The sequence below is a fragment of the Lutra lutra genome, chromosome 2 (genome assembly GCF_902655055.1).
Source record: "Lutra lutra chromosome 2, mLutLut1.2, whole genome shotgun sequence".
NCBI classification, from domain to species: domain Eukaryota; kingdom Metazoa; phylum Chordata; class Mammalia; order Carnivora; family Mustelidae; genus Lutra; species Lutra lutra.
In genome coordinates this window covers 109,627,451-109,646,311 of record NC_062279.1, presented here as the reverse complement: position 1 = coordinate 109,646,311, position 18,861 = coordinate 109,627,451, and the positions used below count along the sequence as shown (strand labels likewise).

Genomic DNA, 18,861 nt, shown 5'->3' with positions numbered 1-18,861 from the left:
ATACTCATTTTAATTCTACTAACTGGGTGACAGGACTGACTTCTGTCATATTTTATTTTATTGTTAAATAATATAAATAAAATTATTTAAATAATATAAATAAAACTATTAAATTTTATTTATTGTATTTTATTAAAAATATTTTCTTATATTTATCATATTTTATTGTTTTTACCCCCATGATGTGGCTGATGAACAGCTTCTACTGGGGTTAGAGTTGTAGACTCTGCCATTTGCTTTTCCAGTGGTGTTGTGCTTTGGCATTTTTTTCAATCCAACATTCATTTCATGCTATGAATCTTTAAACCACTTACCAATTTGTGAAGATTATTTTTAGTTAAAACTAAATCATATAATCCATAACAGTCCTTAATATGGCAAATGTATATGATCCTCCATCTTTAAACAAAAACCTTCTCCTTACTCACTATCCCCTTCCATTTATCACCCCATTTCTGTGTCCATTTACGTCTAAACTCTCAAAAAATATCCTATTGCTTTTGCTTGCTTGAGTGTCTTTCTAAACCATTCCCACACTCTACTCCTGCTGTCTCTTACCAGTTTCCTGACCAGTGACCATCCCATTTAAAGCATACAAAATCCTATATTCCCATTCCCTAAATACATTCTGCACCATCCCTCCTGTGTTTTGCTAACATCAGCCCTCTGCCAGCATCTGTCCTTTCTCACCTTGCTCAAATGCTACCACCTCCATGAGGCCTTTTTAAATTCCCCAAGGAAAGTTAAGCAATTAATTTATTAATTCCCCTGGAAAGCCTAGCTCTCTTCCATTCTGGCTCTCCAAGAGTACTGTGTTATATTTGTACCACTGCTATATCAATTACCACAATCTGCCTTCTCCCCAGTTATTATGTTTCTGTCTTATTGCCTAGATATCAAGCCCTTGGAAGACAGAGCCCATGTACATTCATCTAAAAGAAACTTTATACACAGTAGGAGTTTAACAAATGATTTTGCATTTATTAATAAAATTGACCAATTTATTCATCAGTTCATTCCACGAGACTATATTTAGCACCAATTTTGTTACTTCTTAACATGACTTATGAGATTCATTGATTTCTTCCAAGGCAGAATTTTATGTTGTCTTTAGGATAATAATAGCTCCTATTGATTTCATGCCTAGTACCTGTCAACCATTATATGTGTAGAATTTCTAAACCTTGCAATAGCCTTGCAAGAAGCTATTACCCCCATTTTCCAGATGAGGAAACACACATTTCATGAGGGCAAGGGCATATAACTGTAAGTACCCAAGCTAGGAATTGAAGTCACATTTGTGATTCTGTAAGCCACTACACCACATCCCCTCACCTGTACTGTGGGCTGGGTGAGTCTGTTTTGTTCCTTTCCGTCAATTAATCATCTTCAAAAAGAAGATTTTAGTTTGTCAATGTTTATTTTGTGTTTTACAGCTTTCTGCAATAAAAAACACACCTCAAAATGATCTGGTAGACAAAAAGTGCTTAACTGAAAAATACACACATCTCTCCTGCAGCAAAGTCTTCTGCCAACCGTGGCAGAAATGCATCGATGGGACCTGTATTTGTAAACTCCCATATCAGTGCCCAAAGAATGGTACTGCAGTGTGTTCAACTAATGGGAAAACCTACCCAACTTACTGTCAGCAAAAGAGTGTTGAATGTCTTCGTCCAGGGTCAAAATTTTTAAATAGTGGAGCATGCACAGCTCAAGGTAGGAAAAGCCTAGTTGAATCTGTGACGTAACAAGGAAATTGTTCGCTCTACTTTCTATTAGAAAATAATTTTGCTATGAAATGTTACGATGCCAATTCAAAATTCCTCTCTAGACCCAGTTGCAATTGCGATGATAACCAAAGAAATTCAGGTCACCAGAATATAGTTAGCCTTCGAGTCCACTGCGCAAGGCCCTGAGGCCAGTCCTTCCCCCTCAGTGCCTGTGCCATTCTCTGCTGCCTGGCCCTTCAAAATTATCCCCACCCTCACTTTGACTTGGCTAGCAGAACTATGCCCAGAGCCGTTGAGTTGGTTCAGAACCCAATGAACAAGTCTTTATGTGAGGTTGATACTAATAGGGAGCTGTACCTCTAGACCTCCAGTTCCAATAATTTCTTCCAGCATCCATCCCATCAGCCCCTACCCTTAGGGAGCCCCAACCACACTGGCCTTGATCTAAGGGGAGCTCGGGCCACTGCTAACCTAGGACATGCTCTAACCTAGCAAACTTGGCACATCAGACAAAAGAGCTTGTCTACACTCCATCCAGGTTCCTAATGCAGTGAGGAGACTGGGATGCCAGTAGGTGGATTTGTGGAGTGGTTAAGGTTAGGAGTCTTACTGTCAGATTGAGTGGCAAGCCCCTCCACCCAATCTCAGTTATTGACAAGCTATGTGACTATCAGACCGCATTTTCCACATCTGTAAAATGTGAATGACACTAGTTCCTAACTCATATGACCCTCATAAAAATCAAATAAAATGATGTATATAAAGGTCTTCACACAGTGTTTGGCACACAAAAAGAGCTCATGAAATTTTAACTATGACAGCAAACCTCAGGCTTATCTTCTAATATTAGTTATCGCAGGCACTTCATGAACTGATTGAAAAAACACTCAAAACATTCTCTTTTTAAAGATTTGTTTATTTGTTTTAGAGAGAGAGGGAAGGAGAGGGTGCAGTGGGGAGGGACAGATGGGGAGGGAGACAAAAACTCAAGCAGAGTCCATGTTCAGTGAGGAGCTTGACTGGGGCTCAGTCTCACAGAGATTGAGATCATGACCTGAGTCAAAACCAAGAGTCAAGTGCTCAACCCACTGTGACACCCAGGCACCACAAAACATTCTTTTTAGTTACCATGACATATGCTGGCACACAGCACCTAAATCTCTGTATGATGCTGAGTGAAGAGGTTGAGGCACTGTAGAGCAGGAAGACGAGAGCTCCCTACTGCCTGTTGGACAGGAGGGAATCAATACTGGAGATTACTTTGTCAGTGGCAGACTTTTGTTCTCTTGAGTCATTAAGTGCCATAAATATATGAGAATACATAAAACTTTTTTACGTTCTAATTATTTTTGGCTTACATTGAAGAGCACACACTTGGGAGTGAGATCAATATGGTAGCTTTCAATTCCTGGCTTCCCCACTGGAGCAAGCAACTTAACCTCATGTGTAAACATGGGATAAATAATCAGTATAGTCTTCACAGGGCTGCCTCATGAAATAATTGCTTACTATTATTTGTTAAAATCTTCATGGTGTTCAAAGTTAATTTGAAATGCTCTTTTTTGTTATTTTAAAGGCTTTTCATCAAGAGGAGAAAAGGTGAATGCCTAAATATTGCTCATTCTTTTGGTTCTTTTAAATTTTAGGACAATTTAGTGTTTCTGTAAAGTACGGGAATACCACTTCAGAAGGAATCGTTGAAGTAAAACTTGTAGACCAAGATAAGGAAATGTTCATATGTAAAAAACCCTGGAGCATTATAGAAGCTAATGTGGCCTGTCTTGAACTTGGATTTCAGCTGTGAGTCCTTGTTGTCAGTGGATTTTCCCAGGATTGGTTTTATTGTTCCACCTATTTGCTTTTTTTTTTTTTTAAGATTTTATTTATTTATTTGACCGAGAGAGAGAGCGCGCAAGCAAAGGGAGTGGGAGAGGGAGAAGCAGATTCCCCGCTGAGCAGGGAGCCTGAGGCAGAGCTGAACCCCAGGACTCTGGGATCATGACCTGAGCCAAAGCAGAGGCTTAACCAACTGAGCCACCCAGGCGCGCCAACTATTTGCTTTTTGATTACCCACTCTTTCTCTGCCTTAATTCCCTCATATGTAGCCTGAGAATATTAACTACCTGTCTCATAGCATTGTTATGAGGATTAAATATGTTCATGTTTCACTAGCACTTAGAACATCCCTGAGCACAGAGCGCTTGTAAGTTTGTTGAAGTATCTGGATATATGAATCCTTTGTAGTTCCAGAGAATTGTAAATATGTTTATTACCATCTGTCTCTACTTGTCTATAATTATGTCCACTTTTTCATACCTAACATTGTTTATCTATGCCTTCTCTTTTTATCAATCTTAAAGAGATTTATTTGATTGTGCTTTTGATTTTTACATTTTATATGTAAATTGTCTCCTGTGACTTTCTCTCAACTTCATTAAGTTTGTTGTCCCTCTCCTTTTCTCTACTGTATTTTCCCTCATTCCTTGATTTAAATGCTTACTTAACTCACCAATTTGTAACTTTTCTTATTTTCTAATATAAGCATTTAAGGTACAAATTTCCCGCTAGATAATGCTTCATATGCATTCTATAAGTCTCAGTGGCATAAAGGTGGTGTTTATTTATTGTTCAATTAGAAATATTTTTAAATTTTCAGTATAATTTCTTTTTTGATTTAGAAGTTTCTTTATTACTTCCCTAATGAATATATATTTGCTTTTAGTTAACTTTTTGTTATAGAGTTCTTATTTAATTGTACTGTGTTAAGAGAATGGTCTCTATATGATGATAATTGTTTAAATATTTGTTGACACTTGCTTTTTGCTAAGTATATTTTATTTTATTTATTTTGTGCTGAGTTTATTTTAAATGTTTCGTGTGCAGGGTTCTATATGATAAATATGTTGTCCATTAAAATAAGTCAGCCTGTTAACTGCTTTGTTCAAATCTTTTCCTATTTATTTACATACAAGCTTTCTATGTCTTTATCTTTTAAATGTGTCCTTTATAAACAGCATGTATCTAGATTGTTTTTAAAAAATCAAATATGACAATAACTGTCTGAATTAGTCCATTTACAGTATTGTGATTATTTACATTGTTGAATTTATTTTCCCTATCTTATTTTAGTAGTATTATTTACCCTGCCTTTTCTGTGTACTTGTTTCTTCCTATCTGAATTTCTATTGGGTTTAATAATGTTATTGTATTTTTTAAACCTCCCACCCCCCTCTACTTGGTTTGTAAACTATATACATCCTATTTCTGTTCCTTTAGTGGTTATCGTCACATTTATACCATGAATTACCCACTTGACTTAGGAAGTCCTCACCCTCTTAGGAATAATATAAGGAATGTCACTATTTCTACCAAGTTTCCAGTATTTAGTTCCACATTATTTTTATATATCCCTGAAGTTAATTTCTATTATTATATAATAAGCAGTTGTTATTACTGTCATTCAACTAGTGTTTACTCAGATTTATTTCATGTTTACCAACATCTTAGTTTGTTGCTGCTTCTTACATTTTTCAACTTTATTCTGAATTTACTGTCTTCTTAAACCACTTCTGCTAGTAGTTAATTAGTGAGAGTATCTTATTAAGTTGAGCCACAAGATATTTGTGATTTTTGACAGTTTGTGACCTACAACCTATAATTCAACCTAATGGGAAACTCTCTCAGTCTTTGATCTCCCAGTATTTTGCTCTTACCATATTTTGTATGAGCTCATGGACAGACTTGTCTTACTTTATTTTATTTATTTATTTTTAAAGATTTTATTTATTTGAGAAAGAATGAGAAAGATCACAGAGGGAGAGAGAGAAGCAGACTGCCTGCTGAGCAGAGAGCCCCACTTGGGATTGAGTCAATCCCAAGACCCTGACATCATGACCTGAGCCGAAAGCAGATACTCAATCGACTGAGCCATCCAGGAGCCCCCAGACTTCTTCTCTTATTTTAGCCAGGGGTATTTCCCTTACTTCTTTAAGAGCTCATTGAGTCCCTTGATGGGCTCCCTGCTCAGCTGGGAGTCTGCTTCTCTCTCTCCCTCTGCTCTCCCTCACCCACATGTGCTCTCTCCCTTTCTCTCAAGTAAATAAATAAAATCTTAAAAATGAAAAAGAAGAAGAGCTCACTGAATGCATTTTATCTAGTACTTTTAGATAGTTTTAAATTGAGATTTTTTTTTTTAAATCATTTACCTGTGAGATTGCCCCAGTGGCTCTCATTTGTTTTGATGCTGTTTGGCACAGTTTTATGACTCCTTTTAACCATCATTATTGATCTGAAATCATTAAAAATGCCTTTCTTATTTCCTTTAATTACTTATTATTTATATCACCATTATTGCTTTGTTATTGTTTATATTTACCTGATGCATCTTTGCCCATCCTCTTATTTTTAACACCATTTCTTTCTAAAGAGAAGCAGGGAGCAATTGAATGTTCTAGCAGAATATTTTACTGGAACTCATCATCTCTAGTATATTGAATCATTGAGGTAGCACAAATTCTAAACAAATTGAGAAGTCCAAGCAATGGCACATAGATGCCAAAATATCCCCTTAATATTGTCGAGGCTGAGTTGAGGACATGGCTAGGTTTAAAAAAAAAAAAAATGAACCTGCTATAATTAAACCAACTTAATCTCCCAAATTCTAAGCAACAATGGGGCCAACCAGGTAAGCCTTACAGCATGAGGCCTGTGAAGAGGTTCCCAAAAGAGAAAAGGAAAGGTGAGCTAACCTTGCCTGATTTGTAATTCCAAAATTCCCTGATTGATTATTCTACTCCTGTTCCTTGAGCAAAAAGGAATTAAGAGATGGAGAGAAGCCAAGAATGATGCATCTCAGGTTGGAAAGAAATATCAGGAGTGTGGAAGAAAGCATTTTTAGCAGGAAACAGAAAAGAGGAAAGTAATATTTGCTGAGTGTTTGCCAGCTTTGAATTTTGGCTAGCCAGTGTAAATTGATTGTTTTTATCACTCTTTACAAAACCAGCTGATAATATCATATTCCCTTTTACAGGTGAAGATACTGAGGTTCAGAGAATTTAAGCATCTTGTTCAATGTATCACTCATATGTGAAAAATTAGAGGAAATTACTTCAGTTCCTTACCTCCTAAGGTAAGGTTATAAATTCAAAGTACTAATCATTCTACCGTATGTTTCATTTATTCTAATTGTAGAGGTGCTTTTAATATTCAAAAACAGTTTGAGCTTCCTGAAAATGTCTCTGTAAATTCCACTGAATGTCTCCAAGTGCATTGTCAAGGATTCGAAACAAGTTTGGCTGAATGTACTTTTACTAAGAGAGGAACTAGAAATGACCAGGATTTTGCTGGTGTGATTTGCTACACACACAATACAGGTTGGTAGAGGAGTTGCATGAAACTTCCAAACTTCCTTCAAAATTGTTTATTGCATGCCACATCTGTAGTAAACAAACATGATAGATACTCAGTTGCAGTAATAGAAGCAAAATCATTTTTGGGCCTTTAGAACCTAAATTGCTGCTTTTCCTCTATTGTACCTTTTTTGCGTTCAAATATTACTTCTCTCCAGGTTCCTATATGGGGAGCAAAGTTGCCTGACTCCTCTTTGCTTGCTGAAACATCTGGATTAAAGTTAATACAACAAACATAAGTAATGCAAATATCAGAAGAAACCTCAATATCTCCTTTGAGAGGGCCAGCCTACACCCTTCAAAATGTCTTTAAAATATTCAAGTGACCACAGTCTCAAGACAGTCGCTGCCACACTGGAGTATTTTAGTCACATGTATGGTTTTAAAGGCTAAACACTTTTTTGGTGCTTAAAAAAAAAATACTATCGAAATATAAACGACACTGCCCAAGTCAGGGGATGGAAGTGGGATTCCTACAGCAGCACAAGAGGAATGGGTGAGCACCCGTGCTTGCCAGTGTGAGCAAGGACCCGTGGTCCCTGAGCCCCTTCCCCTAACCTCAGCAAGCACAGACCTCTGCGTGAATACTGGTTTTCAGAGGTACCAAAGGGACTCCATAAACCAGCTTTAGCATATGTTTTCCTTATTAACCATATGTATTATGTTGATGCTACCAATACATTTTATATCATTTTCTATTTGATGCCTGACTTTATCTTAATGTCCTCATTATTCCAAATGTAATCAAGATGTCACCTACAACACCATACATAAATTTCACAAAGAGGATTCCTAATTTACAGCTCCTCCGGCAAATGACTCCTTTCACTGTGTGAATGGGAAATACATTCCTCAGAAGAGAACCTGTAATGGTATCAACGACTGTGGAGACCTGAGTGACGAACTGTGCTGTACAGGTAGAAGATTTGCCCACTGCATCTCAGATTCTATCCTACTGTATTTTAAGTATGAAAAAACAAAAATAAAAACCTTCTTCTATTTATGTTTGTGTAGGATGCCGAGGGAAAAGTTTCTTCTGTAAGTCTGGTGTTTGTATTCCAAACAAATATAAGTGCAACGGCGAGGTGGACTGTATTACAGGAGAGGATGAAGTTGGTTGTGAAGGTAATTAAGGGTTTGTGTTACGTTTTTCTATGACTTGATCTGGGGACCCAGAAACTTTCTTTTAGGTAAATTGTAATCTTAAGCGAGTATAGGGGAGTCTTAGTAAGAGTACTACTGAGTGGGCATTTGAAGAACTATGGAATGTTCGTTTCTCAAATTTTCTTTTATTAAATACATTTGTTATTTCAGAACTTTTTTTTAAGATTTTATTTATTTATTTGACAGAGATCACAAGTAGGCAGAGAGGCAGGCAGAGAGAGAGAGAGAGAGAGAGGAGGAAGCAGGCTCCCCGCTGAGCAGAGAGCCCAACGCGGGGCTCGATCCCACGACCCCGGGACTGTGACCTGAGCCGAAGGCAGAGGCCTTAACCCACTGAGCCACCCAGGCACCCCCAGAACTTTTTATTAGTAAAGCTCCCACATAACAAAAGTAGATTATGAGAATGAACCAATATGTGCCTCTCTCCCCCTTGAACAATTAGCAGTGTTTTGCCAGTCTTGTTCAGCTTGTTTGTTTGAGTACTTTAAAGCACACTTGAGATATCATGTCACTTCACCTAGATGCATGTCTAATGCTACACTTTATACATACACAAAATACTCTCATTAGTATTCCTAATAATAGTAATTATTAGGAATTATTAGGAATTCTATATTTATTCTATATTAATTCTATATATAATTAGGAATTACTATATATATTAATTAACATTAATTAATATTAATAACATTTAATGTTATTAAACATTGTTTAATAACAGCCCATGTTCAAGTTTTCCCAGCTGTTTCAAAAATATATTTTAAAAAATATTTTATTTATTTATTTGAGAGAGAGAGTGAGCAGGAGGGAGAGGGAGAGAGAGTCTGAACCAGACTCCAAGCTGAGCCCAGAGCCCAGAGCCCAATGGGAGGCTTAATCCCACAACTGTGAGATCATGACCTGAACTGAAACCAAGAGTCCTTGGATGTTTAACTGACTGATCCACCCAGGCACCCCTCTCAAAAACAATGTATTTGAATCAAGTTTCAAAACAATCTAACATTGTATTTGATTGTTAAGTTTTTAAAGTAGCTTTTATTCTTTAAGAGTCACCCACCTGGAAATACAGTAGTCCAATATCTTTGGGACACAGCAAAAGCAGTTCTAAGAGGGAAGTTTATGCCAATTCAGGCCTATTTCAAGAAAGAAGAAAAATCCCAAATAAATAATCTAACATTATATATAAAAGGACCAGAAAAGGAAGAGCCAAAAAAACCCAAAGTTAGTAAAAGGAAGGAAATAATAAAGATTAGAATAGAAATAAATGAAATAAAGACTAAATTAAATTAAATTAAATATGCCAATGAAACCAAGAGTTGATTCTTTGAAAACATAACCAAAATTGATAAATCTTTAGGCAAAGTCATTGAAATAAAAGAAAAAAGAGTCAAATAGATAAAATCAAATATGAAAAAGGCAAAGAAACTGACACCATAGAAATACAAATATTATAAAAGACATTTATGAAAATGATATGGCAAAAAATTGGACAACCTAAAAGAAACTGAAAAATTCTTAGAGACATACAATTTTCCAAAACTAAATCAGGAATAAATAGAAAATCTGAACAGACTGATTACTGGTAATGAAATTGAATTGGGAAAAAACAAAACAAAACAAAACAAAACTCCCAACAAACAAAAGTTCAGTACCAAATGGCTTCACAGGTTAATTCTACCAAACACTTAAAGAAGATTTAATATCTATTCTCAAACTATTCCAAAAAGGAAGAGGAAGGAAAACTTTCAAATTCATTCTATAAGGCCAGCATTACCCTGATACCAAAACTAGACAAAGACACTACAAAAAAAGAAAATTACACATCAATATCTCTAATGAACATAGGTGCAAAAGTCATCAACAAAATATTAACAAACCAAATTCAACATTACATTAAAAGAATCATTCACCGTGATCAAGTGGGATTTATTCCAGGGATGGTGGTTCAATATCCTCTAATCAATCAGTATGCTATATCACATTAACAAAATGAAGGATGAAACATATTATCATCACAATAGATTCAAAATAAGAATTTGACAAAATTCAATATCCATTTCATGAAAAAAACTCTCAACCAAGTGGGTTTAGAGGGAATACACCTCAACCTAACAAAAGCCATATATGACAAACCTACAGCTAATATCATACTCAGTGGTGAAAATCTGATCGCTTTTCCTCTAAAATTAGGAGCAAGACAAGGATGTCCACTATTGCCACTTTTGTTCAACATAGTACTGGAGTCCTAACAATCAGACAAGGAAGGAAGGAAGGAAGAGAGAGAGAGGGAAGAGAGGGAATTAAATTTGTAAAGAAAAAACTGTCACCATTTGCAAATGATATGATACTTTACATAGAAACTCTAGGGGTGTCTGGGTGGGTCAGTCAATTGAGCATCGAATTCTTGGTTAGGCTCAGGTCATGTTCTTTTTGGTCTTGAGATGGAGCCCTGCATTGGACTCTGAACTCAGTGAGGAGTCTGCTTGAAGATTCTCTCCCTCTGCCCCTCCCCGCAAACAAATAAGTAAATATTAAAAAAAAAAAAAAAGAAAGAAAACTAAAGACTACACACACACACACAATAAGAACCAATAAATGAATTCAGTAAAATTGCAAGATACAAATTTAACATTCTGATATCAGTTGTGTTTCTATATACTAGTAACAAACCATCAGAGAAAGAAATTAAGATAACAATCACATTTACAATTGCACCAAAGGAATAAAATGCCTAGGAATAAATTTAACCAAGGAAGTGAAAGACTTACACTCTGAAAACTATAAGACATTGATGAAGGAAATTGAAAGTGACACAAATAAATGGAAAGATATACCATGTTCATGGATTGGAAGAACAACTATTTTTTAAACATCCATATTATCTAGAGTAATCTACAGATTTCACATAATCTATCAAAATATCAATAGTATTTTTCACAGAACTAGAGAAAAGAATCCTGAAATTTGTATGGAACCACAAAAAACCCTGAATAGCCAAAGCAAGCTTGAGAAAGAACAAAGCTGGAGATATCAAAATCCTAGATTTCAAGATATACTACAAAGCTGTAGTAATCAAACAGTATGGTACTGGCACAAAAGCAGACACATAGGTCAATAAAACAGGATAGAAAGTCCACAATAAATTGATGCTTACATGGTCAATTAATCTACAACAAAGGGAACAATAATACACAATCTAGAAAAGACAGTCTCTTCAATAAATGGTGTTGGGAAAGCTGGAAATGTACTTTCAAAAAAATGAAACTAGATCACTTTCTTTCACCATACACAAAATAAACTCAAAATGGGTTAAAGACCTAAATGTATGTTGGTTAATTGAATTTAAATTTAAAAAGAAAAGATCTAAATGTGAGATCTAAAACCATAAGACTCCTAAAAGAGAGCATAAGCAGTAATCTCTTGGGTGCCATAGCAACATTTTTCTAGATATGTCTCCTCAGATGAGGGAAACAAAAGCAAAAGTAAACTGTTGGGACTACAACAAATTAAAAGCTCTTGCACACAAAGAAAACCATCAAAATAAATAGATGACCTATTGATTGGGAGAAGATATTTGTGAATGATATATCTGATGGGGGTTAATATCCAAAATATATAAAAACATACAATTCAACACACACACACACACACACACAAACTTGATTAATAAATGGGCAAGGACTGAATAGACATTTGTCCAAAGAAGACATAGAGATGGCCAACAGACACATGAAAAGATGGTCAATATCCCTAATCATCAGGAAAATGTAAATCAAAACCATAGTGAGATACCACCTAACACTAGTCAGCTTGGCTAGTATCAAAAAGACAAGAAATAGTATGTGTTGGCAAAGATGTGGAGAAAGAGAACCTTTACGCACTGTTGATGGGAAAGTAAGTTGGTACAGCCACTATGGAAAAAGGTATGGAGGATTCTCAAAAAAGAAAATTATATATATGTATATACAACTACCATATGATCCAGCAGCTCCACTACTGGGTATTTACCCAAAGAAAACAAAAACACATACAAAAAAGATTTATGCATTCTATGTTTATTGCTGCATGATTTACAATAGCCAAGATATGGAAGCAACCTAAGGGTCCACTGACAAATGGATGGATAAAGAAGATGCAATACACACACACACACACACACACACACACACACACACACACACGTGCATGTGCACACTCACACACTGGAATATTACTCAGGTCATAAAAAAGAATGACATCTTTCCATTTGCAACAACATTATAAACCTAGAGAGTATTTTGCTAAGTGAAATAAGTCAGAGAAATACAAATACCATGTGATTTCACTTACATGTGGAAATTAAAAAACAAAACAAATGAATCAACAAAGACAAGCAAAAACAGATATGTAAATACAGGCAACAAACTGGTGGCTGCTAGAGGCGGGTAGTGGGGAGAATGGGGGAATTAGTTGAAGGAGATTAAGAAGTACAAACTTCCAGTTATAAAATAAGTAAGTCATGGGATGAAAAGTACAGCATAGAGAGTATAGTCAATAATTTTGTAAGGATGTTGCATGATGACACATAGTAACCACACTTATTGTGGTCAGCATTGCATAATATATAGAATTGTTGAACCATGAGGTCATATATCTGAAACTAATATAACATTATATGTCAACAATAGTTCAATTTTAGAAAAATGTTACCTACTGGGGCACCTGGGTGGCTCAGTGGGTTGAGCCTCTGCCTTCGGCTAGGGTCGTGTTCTCTGGGTCCTGGGATCGAGCCCTGCATCGGGCTCCCTGCTCAGCGGGGAGCCTGCTTCTCCTTCTCTCTCTGCCTGTCTCTCTGTCTACTTGTGATCTCTCTGTCAAATAAATAAATAAAATCTTAACAAAAAAAGTTACCTACCAATCCACCCCCAATTTTTTTCATGTCATTGATTTTTAGAGAAACCTGATCATTTGCCTACAGGATGTCCCTTATTCTGGATTTATAGAGTTTTGATTAGATACAAATTTCAATATTTTAAGCAAGAATTTTTGATGGGTAGTGTTGTGTCCTTTTTACTACATAAAATGTCATGTTCTCTGTGTATCCCACTTCTAATGATGCTAAAATTGATCACTGGACCAGTTTGATCTTTCCTTTAAAAATTTCCCCCACAGTCTTTCATCTTAATGGTTTTTAGTGGTCTGTGTGATTGCTGCCTAGATCCAATTTGTCTACAGGAATTGTAAGATGGTGAATTCTAAATCAGCATTCCTTCTGCACTTATTAACTGGTTTTCTATAGAGAACTTTCCTTTATCAGCTGTTTTGTTTCCATTAAATGCAATTCATAGAAGAAAGGAAACATAGTTTTTAATTTCTTCCCTTTACTTACCAAGTTTCAGAGCAATGCATTAATGCTCTTTTTTTTTTGGTGCTCATCGTTAATGCTCTTTGTTTTTTGGTGCTCATTGAAAAACCTCTGATGGTAAAAATACTTACTAGGTACCTACTCTGTGTCACACAGACCAACTTCTTCCTTACATCAGTGCTTTTTCGAAGTTATTATATTCATTAATTTTCTCAGTGACTATTTATTAAGTTCTTACTATGTGTGTCAGGCCCTGTTCTTGAAAATAGAATCTAATTATTTTTATATTCCAAATGTGATTTAGAGCTAAGCATTAAATACATGATAGATATATATATGGGTAAATGAATTGATAATAATTACATTTTGTCACTGCTTGGTATTATTGGACTTTATTGAAGTCTTGTTTAGTTTCCCATTCACATCAGTTCTTAAATGTAAAAACACACTTTTTAGGATCTCAAATCATATTATTTCTTTTGAAGTTTATATAAGCAGTTGAGCAAAATACTTTTATGTCCATCAAATATAGTTAAAACCTTAGTAAAGAGAGGAGAGAGAAATTTCCAAACATCTTTTAGGGAGGAAGATAGTAAGTGATGACTCTTGCTGGTGAAGCTTGAGAGTCATTCCCTCCTGGTTCATCGAGATAGAATTGGGACATACAACACGGAGTATAAGTTTAAGGTGTACAACATAATGACTTGGCAACACATATATTGAGAGATGATGACCACAGTAAGTTTAGTTGACATCCATCATGTCATATAGTTACAATTTTTATGTGTGTGTGTGATGAGAACGTTTAGGATTTACTCCCTTAGCAACTCTCAAGTATACCATACAACCATGCTAACTCTAGTCACCGTGCTGTACATTACACCCCCAGCACTTACTGATCAGGAAGTTTGTACCTTTTGACCAGGTTCACGTAATTTCCCAGACCCCACCCCTGCCCCTAATAACCACAATTTGATCTCTTTTTCGATGAGTTTGTTTTGTTAGATTCCACATATAAGTGAAACCATGCAGTATTTGTCCTCTGAAGTTCTATAGTTTGATTTCACTTTTTCAGTATAATGATATTTGAGGTTTCTTCTCCTCTTCTGTCCGTTTTACCTCCCTCTCCTTCTGATTCAAAACTCTAAAGTTTAACTTCAAAGAACACAATTTGTTAGCTTATCAGGAAGGAAAAAATCCCACTATCAGGGAGAAACTATAACATAAAGATTGCTTTTTTAAATTTTTATTTTTTAAGAGATTTTATTCATTTATTTGACAGAGATCACAAGTAGGCAGAGAGGCAGGCAGAGAGAGAGGGGAGGAAGCAGGCTCCCTGCTGAGCAGAGAGCCTGGTGCAGGGCTGGATCCCAGGACCCTGAGATCATGACCTGAGCCGAAGGCAGAGGCCTCAACCCACTGAGCCACCCAGACGCGCCAAAGCTAGCTTTTTTTTAAATCAAGTTCTTGAATCCATATCAAAAATACATTAAGTCAACTGTCATTGTTACTTCAGTTTACCCTTCTTTAAAGTGAGTACCACCTTTTGTATTTCAGTAATGGTTCTAATTTTTCCCTCTCTAAGCAAGAGCAAATGAGAGAAGAGATGTAAAATAAAAACATTAATATATTGATTGATCTGTCAGTGGACAGATCAGAATCACTAAACCAAGGGAAGTTTGGAGTATAACTTGATTTCATGTATCCTGGAAAGCCCACCTTTAATAAATATAAGTTTAAAAGAGTTATAAATTTATATAACTGTATAGTAAACTTGCTGTCCATATGTGTTCAAATATATCCAAAATATACACCTTTTTAAAACTCAAGTAAAAATTATTTCCTTGATATAATGAAATTGGTGTGTGTTTAAATGCAATATGAAACATCTGTTATGTGGTATTAAAAATCAAAGAAAGATGACATACTGTGATTCCCTTTTATCTTTGTAAAAAATTAAGTTGTTAAACTGTTTCTAAGATATTAATGATTGGTGTATATTTTATCCAGGTGAATATCATCTCTGCTACAAAAAATGTTTTGTTTTATTTTTAGGAAATGGAAATTCTGAAATTAAAGGCTATCCTGAAATTAAAGGTAAATCCATTTTTATAAGAGAAAATTTATATTACAGAAATGAAAACAAGGATAAAGTTTTATAGTTTTATGATATATGTATATCATTGATATGGTGCACATTTTTCTCAAAAATTATCCTCTGCTGTGGTAAATTTTCGTTTTTTTTCCATGGGACTTTTTACATGTGGCTCAAGGTAAAAATTTTATTGAATTCTTGGAATATTGCAGCAGAATTGAAGCAAAACAAAGCAACTGTTGTCTTCTTATATATATTTTTAAAGATTTGTTTATTTTAGTGAAAGAGTTTGTATGAGAGAGTGAGTGAACTTGGGGAGGGGCACAGGGAGAGAGAGAGAGAATCTTAAGCAAATTCCCCGGTGAGCGTGGAGCCGGATGCAGGGCTCTATCTCATGATCCTGAGATCATGACCTGAACGGAAATCAAGAGTCAGATCCTTAACCCACTGAGCCACCCAGGTACTCCTCTTCTTATATTTTAACGTAGCTATTAATTGCACATGTTATGACCACGTGTTAGCAATTACTCAGCTTTCTCATTAGTGTAGTCAGAGAGGCCTTTTTAGTGTCAGCTCAGTACTCTCTCAGTCAGTGTTAGTAACTGTTCCCTACCTTATGTAAGGACTTTGTGAATCGGAGTTGAAGAAGCAGCTTTCCTTCTCTGACCCAAGCATTTTGCCTATTCTAAATGCAAAAAACCACAGCACCATGGGTCTCACCATTCACTTGTACCAACAGACACCTCTAGTTGGTGCCTGCAAAATTTCTCCATAGTTCCTCCTGAGCCTTCACAATAACCTAGGTATAGAAAGGAAATAAGATGGTGTGCTTTGAGGATTTCTACTGTCCTTTTTAAACAGAGGACAGGTTTTTGGATACCTGGGTGGCTCAGTGGTTAAGCATCCAACTCTTGATTTTGGCTCAAGTCGCAATCTCAGGGTGGTCAGATCAAGACCATGTCTGTGGAGCCTGTCTGTTTAAGATTCTCTCTCTGCCCCTCCCCCACTTGTGCTCATCCATGCATGTGCATGCAATTTCTCTCTCTCACACAAATCAATCAATCAATATAGGATGGGTTTTAAGATAGAAAATTATGATCAAAGTTTAAATAATCTTAATTATTTGATTTTTCCTATGAACACAACCATAAACATTGGGACTTTTTGTTTTATTTTAGAAGAGACACAATTTTTGACTGCTAATATGGATAAAGGTAAATTAAAATTATTCTTTTTTACTAGTGCTTCCCTGGTTTACATCTGCATTTTAATGTTGTGTGTGTATGTATGTATGCATGTATATGTAATTGATTCAAGCAACAATTACCTTTGCTATCAATGTAAATAGAAAAAAATAATATTACTCTTCTCCTTATCACTTTTAAGAAAAACAAACATAAATGCTCCACATCACTCGGCATCAGAGAAATACAAATCAAAACCACACTGAGATATCACCTCACACCAGTCAGAATGGCTGAAATTAACAAGTCAGGAAATGACAGATGCTGGCAAGGATTCGGAGAGAGGGGAACCTTCCTACACTGTTGGTGGGAATGCAAGCTGATGCAGCCACTCTGGAAAACAGCATGGAGGTTCCTCAAAAAGTTGAAAATAGAGCTACCCTATGACCCAGCAATTGCACTACTGGGTATTTACCCTAAAGATACAAACGTAGTGATCTGAAGGGGCACGTGCACCCGAATGTTTATAGCAGCAATGTCCACAATAGCCAAACTATGGAAAGAACCTAGATGTCCATCAACAGACAAATGGATAAAGAAGATGTGGTGTGTATACACACACACACACACACACACACACACACAATGGAATACTATGCAGCCATCAAAAGAAATGAAATCTTGCCATTTGCAACAACGTGGATGGAACTGGAGGGTATTATGCTTAGTGAAATAGGTCAATCAGAGAAAGACAACTATCATATGATCTCCCTGATATGAGGAAGTGGAGATGCAATGTGGGGGGTTTGGGGGGTAGGAAAAGAATAAATGAAACAAGATGGGATCGGGAGGGAGACAAACCATAAGAGACTCAATCTCACAAAACAAACTGAGGGCTGCTGAGGGGGAAGAGGGTTGGGAGACGGTGGTGGGGTTATGGATATTGGGGAGGGTATGTGCTATGGTGAGTGCTGTGAAGTGTGTAAACCTGACAGTTCATAGACCCGTATCCCTGGGGCTAATAATACATTATATGTTTATAAAAAAAAATAAAAAAAAATTTTTTAATGAGTTAATTCGCAAGGCTAATTTTGAAGTGAAAACAACATTTTAGACCTACATGATTTTTTTTATTTGCTATGCGTTTTGTCATATCAGTTTTGTCAAAAACAACCAGATTTCAAGCATGACCCATGAAAATCTTTAAACCTTCAGTTAGCCTCTTTCTGCCCCACCCATGTACCTTTAGGCAGAACTTCAGAGAATCGAGGCAATTTTCATATTTTTTTTAAGATTTTTTTTATTATTTATTTATTTGACAGAGAGAAATCACAAGTAGGCAGAGAAGTAGGCAGAGAGAGAGAGGAGGAAGCAGGCTTCCCGCTGAGCAGAAAGCCCGATGTGGGGCTCGAACCCAGGACCTGGGATCATGACCTGAGCTGAAGGCAGCAGCTTAACCCACTGAGCCACCCAGGCGCCCCAGAGGCAATTTTCATATTAAGCTAGAATTTTTTTTATTATGTTATGTTAGTCACCATACAGTACATCATTAGTTTTTGATGTAGTGTTCCATGATTCATTGTTTGCGTATAACACCCAGTGCTCCATGCAATACTTGCCCTCCTTAATACCCATCACCAGGCCAACCCATCCCCCACCCCCCTCCCCTCTAAAACCCTCAGTTTGTTTCTCGGGAGTCCGCAGTCTCTCATGGTTCATATCCCCCTCTGATTTCCCTCCCCCCTTCATTTTTCCCTACCTTCTCCTAATGTCTTCCATTATGTTCCACAAATAAATGAAACTATATGATAATTGCTTTTCTCCGCTTGACTTATTTCACTTCTTGTAATCTCCTCCCGTCCCATCCTTGTTGATAAGCCAGAATTTTTAAACAAGGTCAATAGTACCAATTAATATCTAAAATAATTTATTAATC

The 18,861-nt window shown here is 36.2% G+C and overlaps 1 protein-coding gene across 2 annotated transcripts in view; it reads left to right on the top strand.

The window, feature by feature from the left end:
• CFI (complement factor I) overlaps positions 1 to 18,861 on the top strand; it is a 49,619-nt gene that overhangs the window by 14,320 nt on the left and 16,438 nt on the right. For both annotated transcript variants that reach the window (XM_047718200.1, XM_047718201.1), the window contains 7 exons: positions 1,437 to 1,716; positions 3,377 to 3,530; positions 6,921 to 7,102; positions 7,942 to 8,055; positions 8,153 to 8,263; positions 15,702 to 15,743; positions 16,920 to 16,955. In XM_047718200.1, coding sequence (XP_047574156.1) covers positions 1,437 to 1,716; positions 3,377 to 3,530; positions 6,921 to 7,102; positions 7,942 to 8,055; positions 8,153 to 8,263; positions 15,702 to 15,743; positions 16,920 to 16,955 — 919 coding nt within the window. The remainder of the gene's footprint in view (positions 1 to 1,436; positions 1,717 to 3,376; positions 3,531 to 6,920; positions 7,103 to 7,941; positions 8,056 to 8,152; positions 8,264 to 15,701; positions 15,744 to 16,919; positions 16,956 to 18,861) is intronic.